At 38.2% G+C, this 25,873-nt stretch overlaps 1 protein-coding gene across 2 annotated transcripts in view; it reads right to left on the bottom strand.

The window, feature by feature from the left end:
• The window catches only part of PLEKHA7 (pleckstrin homology domain containing A7), a 146,615-nt gene that overhangs the window by 43,697 nt on the left and 77,045 nt on the right, over positions 1 to 25,873 (bottom strand). For both annotated transcript variants that reach the window (XM_041415124.1, XM_041415125.1), the window contains 5 exons: positions 18,314 to 18,397; positions 10,786 to 10,897; positions 5,042 to 5,146; positions 3,219 to 3,291; positions 1,874 to 1,974 (listed from right to left, as the gene is read on the bottom strand). In XM_041415124.1, coding sequence (XP_041271058.1) covers positions 1,874 to 1,974; positions 3,219 to 3,291; positions 5,042 to 5,146; positions 10,786 to 10,897; positions 18,314 to 18,397 — 475 coding nt within the window. The remainder of the gene's footprint in view (positions 1 to 1,873; positions 1,975 to 3,218; positions 3,292 to 5,041; positions 5,147 to 10,785; positions 10,898 to 18,313; positions 18,398 to 25,873) is intronic.

The raw sequence follows: 25,873 nt of genomic DNA, 5'->3' as shown, positions 1-25,873 counted from the left end.
TCTTAATTTTGGGCTTAATCTGCTTGTGTGTTCTATTTCTGGCTGTGCTACGCTGCGAGACAGAATGTCCAACTAGGCTCTGGGTCTGGAGGTGCTCTGAAGAGAGCAGATAAAGGCAATGGCTGCTGCGTGATGGATGCCAGCACGGGGTGCTCCTGCTGGGGGGTGCCCACAGCCAACTCTGTGACCACTGAACATCAGAGCTGGACAGGAACCACACAAAATCCTGCTGCTGCCCTTGGGGTTGGGTCTGAATAAAATCAAACTGCAGCATCCAGCCTGCAGTCAATCATCAAACACCTAAAGCAGAGTTACAACTGCTCCAACTAACTGATACATGAAGTGCTGATTTTTTTTTACAGGGTTTTCTAGCATAAACTTTCTTTTGCTATCAACACCCTATTTCTACCTGTATCAATAGATACAGATAGACCCCGAGTGGAAAGTCTCATGATATTTCCAGAAAAAGACTCAGACTAAATACCTGGTAGAGCTCATACAGGTATGATATCCTTAAAGGAACAGGGGAAGCCTGCATTTGCTTCTGGAAAGGTTTAACCATGACCAAACCATGGATTCCACTCCACTTGGCCAGTGGTGACTTAAGAGCAGTGTGAACACCATTTGAATTAAAAAAAACCCAAAAAAAAAACAAAACAAAAAAAACCAAACAACAAACAACAGGGAACCCTAGAAGAGCACATTGAGTTCTCCTCTTTCAGTACATGCTTCCTCCTAGGAAAAGGCTCTAGAAAAGGAGGGCTTTATGAATCACACTCAGTAAATACTGGAGGTGGAATGTTTTTCTTAAACAAAGACTTCTTTGTAGCTTTATCCTGATAACTCATGCTCAATGCATTTGAAAAAGTACAGTAAACATTTCCACAAAGTGCACCAGGTCTTTTTTAAACACATTTCCCAAGTTAATATTTGCTTAATAAATTTCAAACCACTATCCACTTGAACATAGAACTGAAAGCAAAAAAGGCAGTCTCAATTTTAAAAACACTTCAAAAAATCAAAATGCAAGAGAAAGTCACATGTTCTTCATAATTTCAGCACAGAAAATATTTAAAGAGAGATTCCTTCTAGATCTCCTGAAGTATGCCTGATCAAAACCTGATTTGTAAATTACTTTACGTAGCTGATTTGCTTGACAGAGAAACAAGTTCTGCTCTGACTTTACATCTGCCACAAGCATGGATGTTTATGAACTTTGCCTAAGTGGTTCTGACAATCATTTGGAGTCAGGTTTTGGCACTATTAAGAAGTATATGCTTTATTTCACATCTGTGGGCTTTTATAATGAAGACTAGAACTGTAAATCATACAATTAGATTTATATTTAGAGAGAAAAAAACCCACAAAACCACCCATAAACTATATCAAACGAGTACTTTTTCCTTCTAAAAAGTCCATACCACTTAGGATGACTAAGTGCTGTCATTTTCTACCTGTGAGAGCTGAGTCAATTCTTTTCTTTTTAAAAAAACCACAACAGAACCAAACACACATCAGCCCATTATGAGATCAAGTACTCTATTACAAAGTAAATAAGACAACTTTTCTTCCAATTTGTACACAGTACTGGAACAACTTGTCAATACTCATTTCTGATTTTAGAAACAGGCTCTTTACTCAGAGACACTTCATTAAGCTCTAAGGACACTTACAAAGTAACAGACATGAATGTCAATTCATAAGTAAAAAAATAAAAGCGCTATGTCACATTTGAACAGGCAGTTAATAAACCTGTCTGCTTTTAAAAGCTAATAAACAAGTAAAATAGGAAACCAGATGGTGTTCTTGTTTACAACAGCAGCTTTTCTAATGCAAATAAACTATGATCAGCTGATCAGCTTTGCAAATGTACCTTAAAAGAAAATTTGCGATTTATACGATCTTCAGGTCCAACTGGAGATATGACATAACTAGGCAATGGGATGCTCCCCAGAACAGACTCTTCTCTGCTGTCTGTGGAATAAAAAAATAGAATTTAATTCCCTGCACTGTTCAGTGGGCTAACAATATATTCTTCTTTATGGACACAGAGAAAACAGGCATTAAGCAGAAACAACAGTGGTTCAGACTGAACATAAGAAAAAGCATTTTCCCAAGGACAGAGCAGCAGGGGCACAGGCCACGTAAGAAGCTGTGCCATCTCCATCCTTGGAGCTTTTCAATGCCTGACTTGATTAAACCCTGAGCAACCTGGGCTGACTCCTTTCCTGACCCTGCTTTCACCCGGCACTGGGATGGGACACTTCCTGAAGTCCCTTCTGACACAAATTCGCTTGTGACTCAACACCAATAATATGTGCAGAAAGATGTTTTAGTTTCAAAGAAAAAAGATTGGAGTTTATTTTCTTAATCAGACTGGGGTCTTATTGAGGTTTTTTCTCTTTTTTGGGGGGTTGGATGCTACTTTTTACCTTCAGCCAGAAGAACACACTTCAAGAATAAAGCTTATTGTGCCAAATGAGCAGTGACAGGCTGTAAAACATGATGGACCTTCCATTTAGCACTGTTCATCTAGGCTAATGGCTATAATTAGGAAACCTCTCTTACTGCTGGCTCCAAGTGACTGACAGCAGAAATGCAGCATCTAGAAATATGAACACCAAGTCTGATATTCTGTAATGCTTTCCAAAAATTGTAGCCTATGAAGTATTCAAAACTTGAAAATAACCTTATGTCCTACCTAGTTTGGTCTAAGATCAAATTTAACCTTTTTTTTTTTCGGGTAAAATTACTGGATTCAGAAGTCATTTAACCTTTTTTTTTTTTTTTTTTGGTAAAATTACTGGATTCAGAAGTTCTCACTCTTACTTTGTCCCTTGGATTAAAACTGAACCAATGCCCTGATCTGGCTACTGCACTTTCTCAAAAAACTCGGATGTCCAAGTGCAAGCAAGTAGGTACCAGAACAGATACCAGAGATGGGATGAATATTATTTATTCCAGTCAGATGTTCTGCAACATAAACCGTGGCATGTATCAAACACAAGTTATGTGAAACAATATCATACAGCATCCTTTGCTTCCCCTACTCTGGGCTAGAATTTGCTGTGCATTCAAGATGTCCGGCCAAGTAATTGTTTCACTGTTCATCTCAGAACAACTAACTTTTTCTGAAGAGTACCGTTAGTTCATGCATTCACCATGATTTGTACAGGTGAACAGTTCAGACCAGCTCAAAACAGCTAACATTTACTCACCTTTGTAGTAAAACAAACAAAAATCAGCAAGCACAAACCATCGTCTCTTCCATAACCGCATTCCAGAGCTATCCTGAAATGCAAGAAATGTGGTACACTTCTCATTTAAGCAAAGTAAACAGACAGCATTGATCCAGTAAGTAGTTTACCAGAAGTCTATCTAAAAATGATAGCTAAGTGTAAAACAAATGGTTTATATCTTAGCAAAATATTGTGTACTAAGCAAGATAAGAGGCAAAACATGCAGCTACAAAATAATGAAGGCAGAAGAGACAAACTGCTAATTTTCATTAAGTAATTAAAACCTCATCCCAAACAGCATTCAGATTAACCTTGTACACAACCAATGCTTATTTTATCTGCAATAAGGAAACAAAGTGTTTTTCTGGATGGCACAAACTCCAACAAAGACTGCCTGCAGACCAAAATGAAAATCACTACACAGCTGTGAAGTATGACCTCACATTTCAGGCAATGATATCCTATAATTCAATCACCATATGTTACCCATGCCTGAAATGTAATTTAATCAAATATTCCTTAGGAAATAAAACAGGATGCATAATGTGCAAATTTTAATGAACTATAATATAATATGCCTGTGGAGATATATAAAGATATAGATATATATAACCTTGTCAAAATAAGTATTATTTGCATTGAAATTAATTTCTGAAGCTTTTAAAATTGCCAGACCTAGGCAAGTACAACTTCTTCAGCTTGGGTAGGCTTTGATGAGACCAGCAGGATAAAAAGCACCTTCAGGTTTTAAGGGTTTACGAGCAAAGGTTAGGGGACAGAAGGAAATAGGCTACACAACATTGCCCTAGCTATTTCCCCCCTCCTTTCTGCAATCAAATTAAGTATGGAAGGACTTCCCTCCCATTTTCATGCTACAAGGCTGGCAACACATACTGTGTCTGAGTTCTGATTCTGTCCTGAGAACTTATGGACTCGGGTAGTGGATGTCAACAGAGCTGAGATTGGAACACAGCAGAGTTACATCTCTCCACCCAGGAGGAAGCAGACAGCTGTCAGCTATTTCACTTTCCTGTGCATGTAAAACCATAATTGTAGGCCTTAGATTTCAGCCTTCTCCTGCCCACCCTGAAATCTAGCTGCTGGATCTCTGGTGATCATCCGGTAGACACAGGCTGCCAAATGAGAAGCAGGGGAATTATTCTCATATAACAAACAGCTTTATTTACTTATTACACTTAAAGATGTGTTTCTGTCAGCTTAAGAGTTCAAGACACAGCAGCTGTAGAACTCTATTTATTGGATGAAATTCTACAATCCAGTCTTTGCTGGCTACTGCTCTTGGTGAGAGCAATGTGTGGTGGATGTCTCCCCATTTCCCATAATTTTCTCCTTCCTGCTTCTGGAGAACAAAAAGGCATAGGGGGGCTGGAATTAAGCCTTTGATCAGGGTAGAAGGGCATAACCAACTAGATAGAATAAGGCCTTCACAGCCAGCCTCAGGCTGACTGTGTTCTGAGGGAGTCAAAGATCAGCCTGGCAATGGGCCAGCAGGATAAACCAGGGAAAATAACCAGATTTAGATAACAAAGTTATAGCTTCAACATTGAGCTGTGATGCTGATGTGTATTTATCAGTTTCCTCTTCTGAATCAAAGCCATTTGTAAACCTTGGTTTTCACTTTCTAAGAACAAATTCCTCATTATGGAAGTCTGTGGAAGTACCCAGCACTGCCCTGTACCACCAACACTGGAGCTTCTGCTTTCTCAGTTCCTTGGAAGCACTGGCTCCCCCCGATGATTGCATTGAAGTACATGAAAAGAAACAGGTGATGAGATCCATACCTGCTTGTGCAGCCAGCCTCTTACTATCACAGGAACATTGGGGTTCCTCCTAATGGCTTGTTCCCTCTTTCCAAAGCTGTGAACTTTGTTTCCAGTCTTCACAACCTGTGAAGTATAATGGAGCAGTGGCTTCTAAACCATACTGAGACTTGTTTCACATTACAAATACTCTCACTGCAATAACTTATACTTCATTACACAGCAACAAAGTACTCATGGCATTTTCAAGGGCAAGTAAACAGGCAATGATATTTACAACAGAGCAAAGTCAATCTTCCACCTCCATCAGGATGGTGTGCCAGCTCCTGCTGAAGAGCAGCAGCACCGGTGTGTCAAGCCAGAAGGCGGAACTGTGGAAATTTTAGTGTGCCTGGGAAGAATTTTTGAGAGCTGCATGCAAGTCTCTGTGGAAAATATTGCACAAGTCTCTTACACGCACAGGACTTGGAGCAGATGAATCTTACTCTTGCTCTCCTTTGTTTGGCTTTAGGGGGCGGTTTTGATGGGGTTTTTTTGGTGGATTTTAATTTTTCTTTCCTGTTTAAATTCAAACAACACTGATAGCTTAATAAAATGCTTGGACTCTGGCCCTGCAAACAAAAGGAGAAGACAGTGACACTACCAGGGAAGAGACCTACAGGGCAGCCAGTGGAAATCACGAGGACTAGGTAATGATCTGTGTCTCACTGAAACCTCAGTTTTGACCCACATGGACAAAACTATTTCAAAAACAAACAAGCAAGGCCCATCCATGTGTGAAAAAGCACGAATCACTCGATTAGTAATTTGCCTGTTCTTTTCCAGCCTCAGCCCAGTTTGCTCCTCCAATTGCCTCTGGACAGACTACCCTTACAGTTGTTGCCAACTTCTCCAAGAAAAGAGCTGTCCAAATTCTTTACTACAGTGTCTCTCTTTTTAATCTCTGAGCTTTGTCAGGGTACAGATGCTCTGTGGGTTGCAGGCACACAGCAGCTCTGGAAACCAGTATATTCATCACACACAAGGGATAACATCAGAAAAATATCTCAGTGTACTGCTCCTGCCTGTCAGGCAACATCTGGACAGCATATAGTGTAAATAATTCTAGCAAAATATTATAACTTTAAATGGATTCTGTTGATTGATTGACGAAGACTTTGTTGTTGCTGATTGATTGATGAAGATTTTACCAATCTGCACGAAATTTCCTGTCTTAATGAAGGGTTAAGATCATAGCTAAAACCAGTATGAAAAAAATGTACTTCTTTTTTGGTGCTACAGCATAGGAAGCAGCAAGGTAGATTTAACAGGAGTGAGGAGCAGGATTTCCCCAGCAGTGCCACCTCCCCAGAGAGCTCAGTGAGAGCCTGCACCAGACCCAGGGCACCACAGGTGGTCACCTGAGGAAAAAGCCTTTCCTTGTCCACCTGTCCAGGGCTGTTGGCACAAACCCAGCAGAGCAGGTGGTAAAACAGGTTTCTGAGGAGGTGCCCCTGCCATCCAGCTGGCAAAAGCCAGCTCGCAGCAGAAGTCAGGTCAGGATGGTATCACCAAATCTCCCAGGCTGTGTCTCTGCCAGACCTATGCTAAGGCACTCAGGCTGCAGAGCACTGGCTTCAGGCAAACACAGCCATATACAGGCTTTTTTAAAGAAAAATGAGTTCTTAAAAATTCCTGCCGAATGTTAAGATGCAACAGCTACATTAAAAAGGTGATGAAAAATAATGAAGCCCAAATTTGTTAAAGCTCTGAAAGTCAACCTATTTTTATTTTGTTTTTACTTTATTTATACTTCGCAGCTGAACGTAAATCAATTTACAAAATGTACAGAATTTAGTTTCCTAATCTTCCTGTCATATAGATCTTTGGAAGGGTAAAGGAACCAAGGTGCAGTTGAAGTGCAGCTGATCTAGCCTTACAGCAGCATTTGAATTTGATTTTTTTTTTAAATCAGATCTTCTAATCATGCACTCTCTCTGATCTTAATAACTTAAAAATGCAGACCACAATGTAGAAAAATCATTCTTGGACTTGGTCAAAAGACCAAATAATTTCCATGGCATAGGAGTAGGAAAATTTTTCCATAGGCTGTGTATTATATGTCTATCCAATACCTAGAATGGAAAAAAATATATTTTTATATGGTACTTTATGTAATTAAAATTCTCATATAATCTTCAGTATGATCATCTCATTCTGCTCTGGAACAAAACAAAGCATAGCAGATACTGCAAAGCATAACAGATAATTAGTCATGCCTTGTTTCCACTGGCTAGACCAAGAAATTGGTCTAAAAGAAAAGGTATATTTTTAAACTATTTCTCTGCATTGCAGTGGTCTTTTCCTAACTTGAATTCTTCTGATATCCTTGTCAGGATTTAAAAATGCAGGTCAGCACAGCTGTCTGTATCACTGAAGACACAAAAGTCACTTTTGACTTCAGTGCATTTGTTACGCTGACTTGCTTGTGAATGACTGCTAAGTTTTTGCAACAAAACTCAAAAATGTCAAAAGCCAAAATTTTCAAATCCCTTTCCATCACTGCCGCATCTTTCTTACAGTAGCTTGTAGCTGAGGAGGAAAGTTGCTAACTTATTATGTAGCTTTTTTCTTTCTTTTAAACAGGACTAACAAAAAAAACTATAAACTGACTTTTTTGGAACAGATTTTTAAAATAGTAAGCAGGAAGACTGTATTTTGGTCAAAATATGCAAATACATATGCACGATAAAACATGGAACTTTCAACCTAGAAGGCATTTTAAAAAAAATCAACCCGTAAAAAGCCAGCTGTTTAAGTCATAAACTCTTTAAGTCAAAAAATCTAAGTGTTTCAATTAGAAATGAACTTATGAATCCTTCCAGTATCTCTAAGGAAATGATACAAAATCCTTATTTTTCAGATAGAAAAACCTGAAACTCTTGAAAAATCTCCAAATTTTGAGCATTCACATACAGTGGCTGTGAACTAGACCCTGTGCTGCACTCCAGCTCCAGACAGTCCCAGAGCTGGCACATCACATTCCTGTCACATCACATTCCTGTCACCACTGCTTGTTCCAGCTGCTAGACACAGTCTTTACTTGCATTCCTCAGCAGTTTACCTCAGAGAGATACCAGCAACTACGAGTGTCATCAACAATTCAATGACTTCTGTTATGCAGAACCCATCCAAAACATGCTCTCAAAATGTAGATAACAAACACATTCCCTACTGTCCTTTCATTTTTGACTTGGCCAAAGTCCTGTTTGGCATAGTAACATTTACAAACTACCATTCACACCACCAGACATTTCAACAGACTAAATTCCAAATGTATCTTACTGTCAAACTGAAACAGATCCTTATTCCTCCATAACCTTAATTATTAATCAATATAAATGGCTTTTAATATGGCTAATGGTGTAATCGAATTGGCTATGAACAAGATCTTTGGGACAGAGAATAATTGCAGTTTATCAAAATGCCCTTTTGCTTTTCATTCTCTCAACCCCATACCCCTCAAATGTCAAAGAGCAGGAGAGACTGCATTGGTCTAAAGTCTTTAGATTACTTACTCAGACAGTTCCTGCATCAAAATACTGGCCCCAAATGTGCACAGCTCTATAGAAAAAAAGTCTGAACTTGGCCATGATTCCAACACTATGCATACACCATTCTGTGATGGCATTTGCAAGGCAAATTATAGAAGTATTTAATAAAAACAATAATAATTAGCCATGGCTAAGTAGAGAACATGAACATGTCTTTGGCTTCATGATTGTGCTTCATGTCTGCATCTGAGAACTAGCTCTTTGAAAGAATGATTATGGAATTCAGGGAAGAAAACATTCAGGAATAGATGGAAGGACCTTAAAAATCTATTCTCAACCTGCCAAAAGTCAACCTCAAAGTGGAGGACGCAGGTTACTTTACAGCCTTTTTTCTCACTGCTAGCTCACTTAAAATAATTTTTGTGTTAGACTGAGAAGGAATTCAACAGATCTGACTCTACGAAACGAGAGAAGTGATTTCAAGCCTGTTAACACATGCAATTCTGAAACACAGCATATGTAGCAAAGATGTTGGTTCATCTTAATTAAGGACCCAAAGTAGAATGGATCTTATAAAGACAAACTTGACAGAGAAGCAAAGCACTGGCAAAGCCTCTCTGAGAGCTTTATTCTAAGTCTAAAGCAGCCATGTGTTAAAAAATCCACACCTGGGAGCCTGCCAGAAGCATGCACAGCCACCCTTACAGTGGACTGCAAACAGAATAGAAACAGAGACCAAAACCAGACCAACCAAAGCCTTGGGAGGTGATTCTGGATATTCTCTAAGCTTTAACCATCCTGTTCAGCTGCGTGATTCTGACGTGCCCTGTGAATTAGCCCCCAGCATGTGGGTGGCCTAGGAGTGGAATCCAGTCCCCATTTTTGGTCTCTGACTGGATCACTGCAAGGAGGTGACAGAGGGAAGCAGCAGGAGCAGGAGTCAGAGGATGCACACTTTTTGGCAGAAGTGTGATCCTGGCCAAGTTAAAGCCAACTGTGTCACTGGAGAACTCCCCAGCTCAAAGCACCCTATCAGGACCCCAGTAAGTTTTTGCTGGTTTAAAGAGGGAAAAAATGAGCTTTCTGCCTCTAATGCAGGCTTTAAAATAATCAGAGTAAGGAGGCTAAATATGGTAAAAACCAATGCCAACATACTTTGGTAAATTCAACTCTTCAAATATCAAGAAGTAGTGTTTCAACTAATTCAAGTGACCAACTAAGCATACTGTTTGCAGTGATAATTTAATCTAGCACTTTAAAGATAAATGTATTCTTGAGATATGATACATTATAATCTTTGTGTTGGTCCAATAACTAATACACTTAGGGTTTCAAAAAATAATTTTAAAACAAATAATTTTTAGTTTCTTATGAAATTGTATAATCTCCTGTACTCAAGCACATCAAAACATTATTAAAAGATTTTAAGTATTTCAACTAAACAAAATATCTTTGCAATCAATTTGGTGAAGTTCTTTCTTAAACTCAGTTACATAAGGGGCTGCCCTCTTTTGCATTTAGAAGAAAACCAACTGAGAAGTTTAAGTACTGCAGTCAAAGTTAAGAAAATTATCTCTGCTAATTCTTTCAATATTGCTCTATCCATTTCATCCACCCACTACCATTGTCACTGTTCTGCAATTTATTGTAAGGTCAAAGAAGTATTAAAATAGATGGTGGCACTTCAAGTACAGCACTTTATTTTATTCTGTTCAATAATGGACACAGGTCCTTTGTCAATGACAAGGAATGGACTTTTCTATTATTAAACATTATGTGTGTGAACTTGGTGCCTACGCTGCTTGTGCAATGCAGTGAGGGCAGAAAGGACTTAATTGTTACTAGGAGGAGGAGAGGCAGTAAGACTTCATGAAAAAGTAAGAACAGCAAATCCCTGTTATTGAATATCACTTTTTGCCACATACAATGGGCCACCAAAACACTTGCTGAAATACTAATATTCCACATATTTACTTCCATTTGTAAGACCCAAACTTTCTACGTCCCAGTAATCACAATGTAAGAAGTTACCATTCAATGCTGTCATGTAGGCATGACAAAAGGTTGCTGACAAAAGGTTTGTGTCTGGGTAGAAGATATTGCCTCTTCTCTGAGGTCTTACTAGACTTCTAGCTAAATTCCCCAACCCTACTGAAATCAGCATGAGAATACTGGATTTAAAATGAGTGACGTTGTGATCAACAAGCTGAAAAAAATAGCTTTTTCCTTTACCTTAGAGCCAGGTTTTGTATCAACAGCAGACGTAGTTACTGCAGTGGACGTTTCACTGACCATGCTTGAAGGCCTTTGGTTTATTTGTTGGTTGGACATAGATGAATTCTGTCTAGAAAGCAAACAAACCAGATCATCTAAAGCACATTGTTTCAAACATTCAGTTTGGCCTTTTTATATTTAAAATTCACAGTGTGAAAATGAACAAATTAGTCAAATATCTCCCGTGCGTCTGCAAGTTCCTTTGCACCACTCCTATTATTCTGATTTCAGGTTTTTCTCAAGCAGTGACATCTGATGATTGGTATTTGTCTATGCATCAGGAGGCAGATACCTGCCAAACTGTCTGCAAATCCAAGAGAGAATCAAGATCTAACAAGGAGTGCAGGAAGAGAGAAGATAAGGCCTGTGCAGTGAAACCAAGCTGGGCCCAATTTAGAGAATTGGCCACAAACCTGTGAAAGAGCCAGTACTGGGGAGAAAAGGACAGGAATCAGCACTTGGCAACAACAGGCTTTTTATTTAAAATCAAACTGAGTCTAGACTGCTGTTAGATCTTTCACTAACTTAATGCCGTATCTTTGAGTCTGGCCAGAACATGATTCATAGCAATATGAATTATTAAAATACCTTTTAAGCAAAATGGTGCAATTCATGGCAGATAGTTGTTAGAAATGTGTAATTTCTGAGTCATCCTAAGATTCCAGAAATCCTGATAACTAGCTCAGATATCCATTTAAAGCATAAGTGAGGTCAATCCTACCAGAAGAACCTGTTCAACAAGTAAGAATTCAGTACAGCCACCCAGATGAAGAACTGAGTGAATAAACGGAAGGGCAAAATAAAATCTCTGTGAAGAGAAGCTTCAGCAGCCGAACTCGACACCAGCATTGAATGAAATTAAAACCACAGGTGGCATTTTGAAAAATCATTAACAACATAATTTAGCAAATAACAAGTAGCAATACAGTCACATCAGAAAAGAACACACAACAAAACAAACAATTAACAACACCTGATTTTCCTTCTCCCAGTTACCAAAGCCTTTTATTAGAAAAACCAAAAATGGTATACAAGGTACACCAACCATGGTTGCTGCTACCACTGAAATCCCAGATCTGAACACAACAGAGTACAGAGTAATTCTGAGGAATCACCCCAGTTATCATGAGACAGAAAAGTCTGTGATTTTAGTAGCTCAACACAAGGCTTAACAGAGGACAAAGTATTTTCCACCACTGCTCTGCCTCAGTTACAACCTGAACAATTATCTGTCCAAAAGCTTGTATAGGTGGTTTTTCCATATTTTTCCATTTGTGACCAGGGTTTCAACGAAGGTTGAAAGTAAATAACAGAACTTAGGTCCCATTTTATTTATACCTTGCACATCTGGCATAAATTACTCCTTTCCAGATTTTACATATAACCTCAGGTCCAAGATATAAGAACAACCTACAGCAAGCCCCTAAAATTCCTGGCCATCCTTTAAAGCAAGAGAACTTTATCATGTCAGTTTGAGTCAATTTGCCTCACCTCTTATGGGCCAGGTACCCTACTTCAGCATTTAACCACCTTTTAATCCAGTCTCTGCAAAATGCAGATTGAGAAACTTCCCATGTATGACACTGACTAAGCTATTTCTGTTGAGGAAAATGAAAAATACAATTTAAGTTTTGACAAATTAGAATTAATTTTTCCAATAAAAAAATGAAGAAGGAATGAAGGAATGAAGAAGGAATAACCCCAGAGGAATGGCTTTAACTTAAAATTTGTACTCTGATTTAACAGATTTTTTCTATTCTCAAAAATGCTGTTTCACAACAGGTTAAACATACTGCACTTTCAAAAAAATAGAAGAATTACAGAGCAAAATAAGCTATATGTTTAACAAGACTATCACAAGAAAATCATAATACAATACAGAATGATAAAAATGTAATTTCTAAGCATTTATTATGTGATCATACTGTGATTGCTCTTCCACTTGCTATACAAGTGATCATTGCCAAGAAACCAGGCTTTCCTTTTCTGGTAGTATCAAATTAATGATGAACTCTAAATTCACAAGAAAAATGCTCTTTAAAAAAAGTGAGTTTGTTGCCATGGAAGAATTCAGATAACAAGCAAAAGACACATTAAGTCCATTGAAAGAGAAAATACATTATTATTCTCCAATAAAAAGTCTTCAGTAGCAAACCTGGTGATGCAAACTTGCTGTACCCAACATTTAACAGAAAACACAAAACAATACTGCAAATTTATTTCAGTATTTGTATATAGTATTTCAAGGCTACAATAGGATTTTTGCCTGAAATCAGAACATAAAACTCAGGTATCCAAGTCTTTTAACAGCTAATCAATATCTCAGTGTTTTTAAAAGCAAATAAAAACAGGCAGAATATGCAGAATTACCTGAAACATCCTGGCCTGTTAAGGGAATTAACAATGTCCTAATAATATTTACAGATTCAGCTTCAAAAATAAGTGACTACAGCATTAACTCTGCATTCAGAAACATTAGTTCAAAGTTACTATTACCAAAGATGTTTGATAATATCTGTTATCCAAGATACCCCATTTTGTCTTCATAGTGATGGTGTTTTACTATTTTCAGGCTAGTTTTCTTACTGCCTCCCACAAGTGTGTGAATACACACACAGAATTGCAGTGTGTCCATTTGGAACTCCAATACTGTGTAAATATTTTTAAGTACGTGAAAATAACACTTTATATAATATCTCCTGTCAAGCAACTCCCTGCTCTACTTAAACATTGCTAGTATGTCTCCAGAAACCATATTTCCCAGCTGAAAAAATTACATAGCCAACATCTGGGTTATTAAAAACCCTGACACAGAAGAAGAACAATAAAAAAAAAAAAAGACTAGACCAGTAGCCCCATTGGAAATGCAATACTCACGAGAGACCATAAAGATCAGTCGACTTGGAAGATCCACATCCATACCAGCAACTTAAAAAGTTTATTTGTTGAAATCAGACATGTTGCAATAACATTGTGTCAATGTAGTTTTATTACTAATAAATTTCCTAATCAGCTAGATTTAAAAAAAAAAAAAACTCCCCTAGTGTTTCTGTACACGTAAACAAGGTAGATATTTATTTTAGGGTTGTTTGGGTCTCCTCTTTCCTCTCCACCTGGTATTTTTGCTGCTATAGTAACCAAATGCGACAGATAAAATAAGATGGCTCTCTCCCCAGAGGTGATACACAGGTTTTATCAGGCACACAAAAACAGGCAAGAAAGAGGATAGAACTCATTGGATTAAGCACACTATATTTCCCCCCCCACCCATATGTCTCCACATTTATGTTCTTGTTTCTCTTTTAAAGTACTACCTTCTCATTGCAAACACACTGCTATGACAAATGTTATACAGCTCCCAATACACAGCTAGTGATATTCAACATTAGTTACATGGCTGCATGTACCTGATTCTTCCTTTCTGTCCACAATTACTTAAAGAACTGTTATTTAAAAAAAGATATGAAAGAAGAAATCTAAACACAATATACAGCTATCCTCAGTAATTCTATCATAATTGTTTTCAGAGAAATGCACATGTAACAATGTAGTTAACTAAAAACCAAACACCTGTCTAGCAGACTTATAATTAATTCTCACTTTTCCATCAGTTGTTTTAGAAAGGTCCCTTTGTGGATTAAGGGTTCATTAAAAACATGAAAGCAAAGCACAGAAATCAAGGGGCAGTTGTGAAATGGAGGGGCTTCCCTTACAGCAAGATACTCAGATTATTTCAATGTGATGCTAAAAACTGTGATGTGAACAAGTCAAAAGAAAATAAAAATTATTCTAGACAAAAACTGAAATGCTGGCAGAAACAGATAGAAAAATAAACTTCAAATACAAACAACCATGATGCCAAACTGAATTCAATGCCAACAACAGAATATTAATTCAAAGGAGGAAGAAATAAAAAACACCTCTGCAGCTTTTATCACTCAAAATAACATTGCCAAGGAAAGGTTACTTTTAAATATCAGCTCAATGAGTAACAGCAGCCAAAGAACGTTAAGAATTATTAGTAAAGGAATAGAGAAGGAAAAGTACAATTAAATTATTATAACAAACAATGAGCTCATAGGCTGAATCTTGCAGTCACCCATGATCAACCATTCAATGAGAAAAAAAGAAACCTAAAAGTGTAATGGAGAAAAGCTGGCTCTCAAGCAGAGCTAGTGAAAGATAGAGGACACACACCCCACGCATCAAGTGACCAAAGCTGCTAAGCTTGGAAAGAGTACAAGGTAGGGATTTCATAGTGGTCCCAGCTAAGAATGTTTTAGAAATAAGGAATTACTAATTCACTATTGAAAATAAAAAAGAAATCTAAATTAGTACACCTTTAGTAAGAAGGAATAGTGTAAGGATCAAAAGATAATGTGATTCAAAAGTCACAGGTTCTGGCTACAATGGAGTTGAGAAAATCAGATTTCAGCTTGAAAAGCAAAATTGATGTGATATTGTTTAAACACCTTGGGGAAAGACTAGTGAAATACAGTCCCAGCCTTCTACTCAAAGTGTCCAGTTCTCATTTGATCAAGTGAACCAAGGGCATTTGGTTCACAACTGAGTCATAATCAAGCTAGGATTACATCACTCCTTGGTGTCATTTTCCAAAACTTGTTTCCAAATCTTCTTGGCCAGAACACTGGATGAGGAATGGCCAGAGCAGTCCCCACATTCATCATTTCTACACAACTGTAAATTACTTTTCTGATGTAAAATGTGTCCTTTTTCCTAATAGATATGTGTGTTGCAGCCTGAACAAGTTTGTGATCACTTCTCCCCAGTAGCTCCCAGTCGACATCTGTTGACAACCCCTTGGCCCTAATCTTAAATTAAAATCAACCAGTCAGTAATAAATCACAGCACAACAGTACAAAAGAACAAACCAGCTTTTATGAAACCCTTAAGAGTGCTACTGCTTCAGAGAGGGTTCTCCAGCCACAGGAAAAAGCAGTCTTGGTCAAAGGATGCCACAATGGAAAGTTTCCAGAGACCATGCCAACCCAGAAACTGCCTCTGTGACCCGAGTCCTTCTGGTGGAAATCCTTTCATCACAGGACAGGGATCTACAACACTGATTCCAAACACACCACCAACACACCACTGATTCCAAGAAATCCCTGATGCCTGAGGGAAAAGGACTGAAAACAAGGCACAGCTCCATCAAAGTTCCTAGGCCTGAGGACAGGGAGGTGCCAAGAGCTCCTCTGATTTCACCAGACACATCCACAGATGCCAACATCACCACCTGGCAGGAACTCAGGTGAAGAGTTCAGGTCTTCAAAGGACCATGGTGAAGAGCCACTGTGTAAACCCCCACTGTTGCACAGAAGTGGTACAAAACCAAGGAAACCAGAGCATCCCACACACGTGAAAAAGACATTTTTAAAGCAATTTTAACTGAGAGATTAAAAACATCTGATTTTAAAGACGCTGTACGTTCTTCAGGCCAATAATAAAGCTTAGAGAAACATTCTTGCAGAGACTGTTTCCTGAGCAGTGACTAGAAACATTTACTATTCTCTCTACCCCTCCAGCCATTCCCTCCTCTTTTAGAATTAAAACCACCTCTCTCCACTAATTCTACTACAGTGTGAGATTTGTCCTGCTTTTGATACCATCTCAGTGTAACTAAATCTACGTGTTCATCAGACTCCTCTCCAAAAAAGCACTTCCATTTCTCTTCCATAAAAGTTCCTAACATACATTAAAGATCAGTAAAACCATGTACCACCAATACTTTTTTCAATTCTGTTTTTACTAATTTATCTTGTAGCTGCCATGACTACAAAACAAAAAACAGCCTATGCAATTGTGACTAATCCAGGCAGGTACTCCTGTCAAAACCAAAACCAGCTATGTACCTATTTTCCAGTACACATGTTTAAATTCATATTAAATTTGACTGAACCCTGACGACAGATAAATTAAAAACCAATTAATGGACGGAAGCTGGAACGCATGCTCAGTGACTCTGTCCATACTTTCTGTGACACTTGCTGTTTTGCAACATACCTGTTTCTCCTCACTAGGACAGTGAGGTGGAGCAGCTTGTTTCATACCTGTACATGAGCAGCAAAGCACCTGCATGCCAGGGGACAGCTGGGGTGACCTCCAGCTCAGCAGCCACCCCACAGCCTTCATACCAAACACAGCCCTCTCCTACAATGTTATATTTCATGTTAGTTCCCATCGGGGATCTTGACATAGGTTTTGGTCTTGGCTTTGCTTTGCCTTGGGGGAGAGCAGCTGCTTAGCCAGTGGTTTTTTAGGGGTTTTGCTGCTGTTGTTAGTTTTGGTTGGTTGGTTTGGCTTTTAAACTATCTGAGAAGTTCTCCTCAGGGCTGTAGCAGAATCTCTGAGCTCTACAGCCATGTTCTACTTCTCCAAGTCACAGGAGAAGACACGGAAAAGGCTCAGTCTCCTGGGAATGTTGAACAGCCTTCCTCTAGGCCTCATTTTTCTTGATGCTGTAACTGCTTTTAATAGCAGTCCTACCACAATGTAGAGCAAATTCAATGTCACAAAATTTGAAATGTAAAGAGCTCAAAATTGTGCAGGCAGCCACACCAACCTCACATCCAGGCCATCACAGCAGGATGCCCAGACTCTGTGACAGAGGCTGCCTGAACAGTGCTGGAAAACTGGCCTGGAAAAGAAAAACTGCCTGGTGCTGTGCCATTCTTCTTGCCCTTTGGTTTTAGAAGTGATGTAGAGTTTTGTCCAGGACTCTGTTTTCTGTCTGGGGAAGATACCCTGTCATTCCAGCAGAGAAGGATGGCAGCAGCCATCTAGCAGGCAGCCAGGAAGGAGTTGAAGCCTACAAAAGGAGGAGTTGAAGCCTACAAAGAAATGGTGCATGACCCAATCCAACACCAACCCAAAGGTGACCAAATTCACCAGACCAAACACATACGTTTCTTACTTTTGTTTGTTTTTTTAATGATCAGACAATCAAGATAAAATATGCTGGACACAAATATATTCTACACCATTTATTTAGAACAAAGAAAATCTGCCGATGAATGTAGAACATCCTAATCATAAGAAAACCAAGGAAATACAATTGAAACTAGTATTATTATATGTATTTCAATTTCAGTACAAACCTTCCAATATGCACTTTACATTTATGTTCTATTTACCTGATATTTATACAAGATTAAAGCATTATTGCTTAAGTATATTTTTTAATTTTTTTGTCTGTTTATTTTTGGTTTGTCTGGGTTTTTTTGCAGATTTTATAGATTTTCCCTCAAGTCCTAGCTTGGAATCAAAAACTATCACAATGATAGTTTTTGATTCCAAGCTAGGGCTTGGAAGTAGTCACTATCAAAATGAGAAGCAAAATTTTAAGCACAAATGTCAATTTCATTTTCCTACAATATTGGAAGAACTGTCAATAAATTAAGGTACTAATCTGCTGTAGGTAAATGTGTTACTGTTTTAGATCTCTTGACATGGGTATAAAACTACTTACTCTTCTCGCAAAATAAATTCAATATTTTCTGGAGAAACCTGTCCTGTCACAGGATGTCTAAATGACGTGGTCTGCTGATTATGGCTGAAAGGAAAAAAAAAGAAAAAAGGAAAAAGAAAATTAATATTGCTATACTCAGTAAAATATGATCTCTAAAAAGCAGAACTTGTTATATTGATGTTTTGCTGCTCTATTCCAGAAATAACACATATTTCTGAGGTACTTTTCTAGTCTGAAATGTTTTCAGCTCCTTCCTATGTTCTTGCCAACTTTGCCAACAGCACACTGTGGCATTTAATTATTAAGCAGGCTAATGTTTTGAAAGTAAACCAGTTGCAATCTTTAGTTAGTGAGGCACAGTTGAATTTATGATTATTTCCACCTTGCTGTTCCCAGATTATTTAGATATAGCATAGAAATTACACAACATACATTTCTGATTTGTGTTTCCATAAATTTCACAGAATAGAACCAGTAATTTGAAATGCAACATTTTACACAATCTTTATTATTTAATGAGGTCACAGAAATTATGTGGAAGCCATTTCTTCCATGTTTCTTTTTCCTTTAATATAGTATTTCTCCAATGATTTCTCTTTACATCTTCATGCAGAGGTGTAACATACAACCTTAGCTGTGCGGCTGCACAGTCTAGAGAAAACAACATTATTTAGTATTTCATCATAACTGAATTAAAATTGAGGGTTTCTATACGCTTTCCCCTCAGAACACTATCTAGACATTTTGCTATCCTCTGTGAAACATTTCATTAAAGATAAGTATCTTACCTATCTGTGAACCAAACGCTCATTTATTTAAGACTTTAAATTTTTCTGGGTTTAGTTAACTATTCTTAGGTGAACAACATCCAAAACCAGAACTCACATCAAATGTAACAAAACAGTAACACAATCTGAGAGAATTCAGAAAGTAAAAATAACAAGAATTGTACCTCAAATAGGCAAAACCAAAAACTTGATGTGTTTTCTTGTTTAAAGAGTTGGAGTTATTCCTCTTGTAAAGCCTGTTTGGTTTCAAGCATTACAGATTTGACCTTGTTGTCCAGCATACCAGGACGTTCCCCAGCCCAGAATAAGGCATAAAGAAATACTTTGAGATCTCAGAGCAATGAGTTCTAAGAGATAACACTCAGCTGACTAAAGGACAGCTAACAATCAAACAGCTCATGCAGCCATAACATGCCCATGTAAATAGCTCAGGACATGTCTTGATTTAAAAAACACACCAAAACCAAGCAAACCAAAACCAACCAACCCCCAACAACTACAAAAACCCCACCAACTGCTCATGTTAAGTCCCACTCAGGCCATAAACACAGAGGATGTTTGGTGTGTTATAAACTTTTCACCCTTTTCCAACACACCTTGCTCCAGCAAGTCAGATATAAGGCACCCACATCATGAACATTTCCAATGATAAGCTGACAGCTGTAACAACTTATGCAACACCAGAAGGGCTTTTTCCAGCCTCACCTGTTATAAAAATCCTCACCCTAGAGCCATTGGAAACTGTGAACAAGACTCGGGCTATTGCTCCACTGCACCAGGGATGGCCCTCGCTCCCTACACTGCTGAACTGACCTGTCCTACAGCTGTGGGTTAATAAAGTTTAATAAAGGTTAATAAAGTTTCTAACTCTACAGTTTTCCCATGAAATCATAGATCCAGAGAAAGTATCTTCAGTAAGCACACAATGCTAAACATCTGCAAAGCAACCGGGATCTATTTCCTCACAAAACCACTGAGGAGTATTGTTTCCTAAAAAATCATTTCTATGTGAGATTTAATTTTGCGTCTACATCCAAAGAGTGGGATAGGAACATGAGATGTTTTCAAAGAAAATAATAAATAAATCAATTATAACCCTAACAACTGAACTCCATGTTTGTCACACAGTCCATTTTTAAGTTGAAAGACTCTCCTTTCAAAGCAGGCCTGATGCAGCCTGTTCAACCTGAGATGCTTAGGTTAGGACTGCTATAAAAAAAAGTGCAGATAGCCTGTTAGCTTAAAAAAAAATTGCAATCACCTTGCCAGCTATATTCTCCAGGGGCAGAGGAACTGCCAGCAAGCCCTCATCTGCAGGCTGTCAATCATTAATAACTCACTCTTCAATTAAGACTAAGAAAAATAACTGTATTCCAGAAGTGCTCTAGGGTTATTCAGGAAGGGAGGTTTCCCGTTATATCATACTACATCTACATTCTATCTCATCTCAGGGAAAAAAAATTCACCAGAAGAGGAATTAGTCCTTTTAGTTGCAAATAAAGAGCAAGTACATTACTAACAAGACTAAATATTACTTACTAATAATAAAGATTTCAGCTGGAAAGTAAACACTTTTTAAATATCTGAGCAATGCATTTCAGGACAAGTTTTGCATGTCAAGCAAATACTATGAGCCGAGAAACAGAAGGATGGCTCTGTTGCTGCAGAAAATGCAGATGGTAATTTCACAGACAAGGAGAGGGCACATAAACCCAAAACTTCCCGCAAATGTGCAGCTTCAATAGTAGGACTTCACTGGGAAGAAAGAAATGAAACCCCCACCATCAACAATTAGTTCTGCAGAACACAGTGGTTTATTTGAATTTGAAAAGTGAGAGTTTAAGTGTTTTGCCTCCCAGGACTCATTAAGACTAAGCGATACTATTCAAAACAACCTATACAACAGATGGCTAATGCCTTGCAACAAGGAATTAGATAGCAGGGAGATTTTCCTTCACAATGAGAGCAGTCAAACATTGGAAGAGGTTGCCTAGCAAGGCTGTGGAATCTCCTTCCTTGGAAACATCCAAAATGTGGCCAGATAAGGCTCCAAGCCACCACATCAAACTTTCTAAGTTGGTTCCAACTTTGGAGTTGGCCTGGCTGGATGTGATGGGGTACAGAGCTTCCTTCCAACATAAATTATTCTGTTGTCATTCTCTGCTGCTCTCTCTATCCTTTCTCTGCAAATACAATTAAATTCTTATAATAAAGCTTCTTTGAAGCTTTCCCAGTATTTAAATGGATTTATTCCAAGACTATTAGCAGTAGCTTGTTTTTATCAGGATGAGAGAAATTGAACAGCTAGATTTTTAGATGATGACTTTTTGTTGTCGTTTTCATGTCTTTTAAACATTTGCTTAACAGTGATACCGGTTTACACAACACTGATAACAATAACATCACCAGTCAGAGTGCTCTAAACTTGTTGCAGTGCAAGTTTTCCTTCTTTTCCAAGCACAGACCAAGAAAAGACCTGGCACAGCTGTTCTCTGGACACATCAGCTGCCCAAGAAGAAGTTAATCGCCTGTATTTCCTCCAAATGGCAACTACTGAATGTGTTCCTATTGTCCAGAAATATACCATGTAAACAGGCACAATAAACGTGCCTTAATAAAAGGAAATAAGTTGTTCTACTCTCCATGCCCCTTTTATTCTTTTTTTTTCATTAAAGAAAGAGGTAATAGCTTCAACAAAACTGGGAAAGGCTTACAATGCTTCACTGTGTGAATTCTGAATGCCTTGGAGCATGCATTAGTACAACACCACACACTCAAAATGCCAAGCTAAGTTTTCTAGCAACACTACAAATTTTCTATGTGATCAATCATGGCATTTTTTCCTAGCAACCACCTTTTAATTTTAATAATTTTATATTATTCTGATTTTTGTACAGATACTGGTAACCAGTGTCATGTAAGCAAAGCAAGTACAAAAACATGAAAAATCCACAAAAAATTACATTGATTACTATCTACCACTACCAGCTTTATTAAATCACACTACAGACTGTTAGAGATTATTCTGAATTTCAAAGTTACTGAACACCACTTTCTAGGGCTAGTAATACTTAAGACTCAAATTCTTCATAAAAGAACCACAGTCCAAAACCCATTTCTTTGTAATTAGATCCCTCACCACAAATGCCATGATTTCACAGCATGTATACACAACTTTTACCAACATAAGAACTGAGTCACCCACTGTCTTAAAACAGATGCAAACAGGCTCTAACCTTGTAGAATAATGGAGCCAGGCAGGCACTTTTGCTTGTATGGATCCTTTTGCAGAACTCATAATTAATATGACTTCAATTAATTTTGTATTTGAATCAAAGCCAAGTCCTAATTATTTATTTTTGGACATGACTGATGCTGATGACCTTTCATTTGAAGTCAAGCAAGTGCATAGATTGTCTCTGGAGTAATTTAAATGCACAGGCAGCTGAAACTTGAAGTGTGTGAATCAACTATTGATGAAGTCTACATCACGTTAACAGCAAATTTATAAGTTGTGAGAAAAATCCACATTGTCATTGGACAGATGCCCTGTAAATTATTACAAGCCATTTCGACAGCATTTATTTTCCAGGCAGGCTGACTCCTTTACACTTACCTGTAAGAATGGATAAGCTTGAACACCTTTATGTTGAATATCCCAAATGGTGATGACAGCTACATGTGGGCACCCACCCACACCTCTGTGGGTGATTTTGGTGTGGGTGCAGCTGACAGAAGAACTTGTGCAGTGAAGAACTGTTCAGCCAGTGAGCTGTTACTCCAAACAGGAGGAAGTTCTTGTATCTAATCAGGCAAACAGCCAGGAATAGTTTTCTTTATTTCATAACATATTTCTGAAATGCATCAATGGCTTCAAAATAGTTTCAGCGCTGCCTTCTGGGTATTTTTTTGGATATTAGCTTTAAGAATTGGTTAGAACAAGTACCAACAAATAGTCCAAGAAAAACAGTGTCCTCAAAGTGGGCAAGCTGCAAGAAAAATGCAGTGTAATATAGATATAACTTGGAAGGATTAGGAACAATACCAACTCATCGCATTACTCAAGCAAAAGCATCCACTACAAGCTGCACATACACAAAACTCCATCTTCGAGACACTGAACGTGATCCACTACTCTAAAATAGTAGTGTCTCATCACAGCAGCAGTAAAATCCTTGCCCCCACTGTAATCAGTGTCCAGGAGATTTTTATAAGGCCAAAATTTCACACACACACCCCCCCCACTCAGTTTAATTAGCATCTTCACCTAGAAACTACTGCATAAGAAAAATTGATTCCCTCAAATCTTACATCCTACTCAGATGAGAATTCTAAGTGTTTAGCTGTTCAGTCCAAACACAATCCTGTAACTATCTTGAGCTGCTGTGTCTGTGACAAGCAGCAGTCAGCGTAAGAGCCTGGGCTTATATAGACAGATTAAAGGGAACAAGATGGCCTGACATCAAATTTCATCAGGTTTTCACTTCTGGTAGAAGCTTGCAGATAAGAGGCATTTGAAATGAACAGTAAACTGACAGTCATGCTCTCATGTAGTGTCGTCCTTCTACCCAGCTCACTGATGAGGAGTGAAATGGGAACTGCATGTTTCCTTGGAAATGAAAAATCCTTTCTTCCTGTCTGAATGAACTACCAAAGATAAGTTATACTATCCAGTAGTAGTATCAGCAGGAAAGATTTTGTTAACATGCTTTTAAAAACAGAGCTAATAAAACAACAGTAAGCTAATATGGAAAATGCCACAGAATCGCTGCAAGTATTTTCAGTCATTAAAAGCAGAGATAAGAGGATGAATACACTATCATCACAGGATCAACACAGATTTCCATGAGTAATACAGGCTGAAGTCATCTGCTGATTCACAAATCCTTTTGATGCATATCATGAGAAACCATCACTCACAAAAACAAAATGCATTCAGGGAACTTGAAATTAAAGGGAAAAAGCATGTTAGTCTTGCAGACAAGGAAATATTGACAAAATAAATGTTTAGAATAGAATCTTCAGGAAAGAGGAATTTGACTCTATTTTATTACTTTTGCAGTTTTAGAAGAATTGTAGTCCCTGCCTTCAAAATCAAAAATTAAATTAAAAATCTCTCTGATAACACAGATACATAAACTAAACAATTAATTCATTATCTAATAAAAAAGTAGTGATATCTTTAAGAAATATTATTTAAAAATCCTCGGTAAAAGCAGCTTACTCTTATATTCCAATATCAACCACAATATAAAGAGTTTAGCAAGGAAGCTGCCCAACGAGCAGTGCCACATAAAGATACTATTTTGGAAAAAGTATTTAAGGGAAGATTTACACCAAAATATCACAGATCTCAGGTTTTAATCAGTAACAAAACTGGTTAAAACAAAATAGGTGTTCACATGCATAGCATCTAAATTTCCCAAAGGAGATTGAAAAGCCTCTCTAGTGCTATTTGAACCTATTAAACTTTGATGCAAAGACATGATACATATGGTAACAGACAACAAAATCCACTTTGTTCTAAATATCAAAGCAAATACAAGTTTTCCAGCACCCAGTTTTCATCTAAGTAGCAAACCATACAGTGTAGAAAGTTGAAACAATTTAACACAACAGCTATAAGAACTGAGTACAACAGATTTTGAAAACTTGTTCTGCTGTCACACAAGGTATATAACCTCAAAACATTTTGTCTTCATTGACTTTTTAATGCCAAAGAGAAACTTTAACTTAAATGCACTTCTGATTTATTATTTATTGAATATAATCCATAATACGAAATAAGTGATTATCAGAGGACAATACTGCAGACTGAGACCTTGCTGTGTGTGCCTTCAGACAATGTGGAAACTCACTGCCCTTTTCACCTCTCCATGAAATGGAAATGCTTTTTCTCCCACTTATACCATGGGAATGGTGTTTTAATCAAATACAACATCACAAGAGACCAGGACGGAATGAAGGAATTATAACTGGCATCCATCACAGTGTCCCAGGGCTACAGTCTAGAATACTGAATCCAATTTTGGACTTCCTCATACAGGAAAGGCAGCAACAAACTGAAGTGATTGCAGCAGAGAGGCACCAAAGTGGTCCTGAGCCCCTGTGGTGAGGAGAGTCAGGGCTGAAGCATCGCCCACCTTCAGAGTGCCCTGCCAGGACCAAACAAGGCTCTTCCCTGTGGCACCTCATGGCAGCAGGCATAAAATGAAACAAGGAACCTCCAGACTGCTTGGAGGAGAAGCTTTCTCCTCTCCAGGACACAGCTGTGTACAGCAGGGATGACAAAGCTTTAGAACAGGCTGTCCAGAGAGGTTGGGCAGTTCCCATCCTTGAAGGTTTCCAACGCCAGAGTGGAGGGAGAAGTGAGAAACCCGGTCTGAGCTCGCCGCTGAGCACGCTCTGGGCAGAGGGCTGCACAGAAGACCTGAGGCCTCACCCAATCCAAGTTTCCCAACTATCATAAAGCTAGGTACAACTCCTATTTCTATCACAGAAGGCAAACAAAACCCAAGCAAACAAGCAAGTTTCACATAATAGATTCTGCTAAGGGAAAAATGTAAAAACTCCACATCGTTTAGGAAGAAAAGCTCCAAAGAGCATTAAAACATGGTTTCTTCCTTCAGTCTTTAATGACACCATTAATTAACTCCTTCAGCAACTAAATAAATCCAAAGTCCATTTACATTCTACTAATAAATATTTCATTAAAGCAGAGAATTTATGCGGGCTGGGTTCCTGTGCTTTTTATCTGCTAGGACCGAACTTC

The sequence above is a fragment of the Onychostruthus taczanowskii genome, unplaced genomic scaffold (genome assembly GCF_017590055.1).
Source record: "Onychostruthus taczanowskii isolate IOZ18803 unplaced genomic scaffold, ASM1759005v1 scaffold49, whole genome shotgun sequence".
NCBI classification, from domain to species: domain Eukaryota; kingdom Metazoa; phylum Chordata; class Aves; order Passeriformes; family Passeridae; genus Onychostruthus; species Onychostruthus taczanowskii.
The sequence above is the reverse complement of the archived record's forward strand: the minus strand, read 5'-3'. Positions and strand labels throughout refer to the sequence as shown.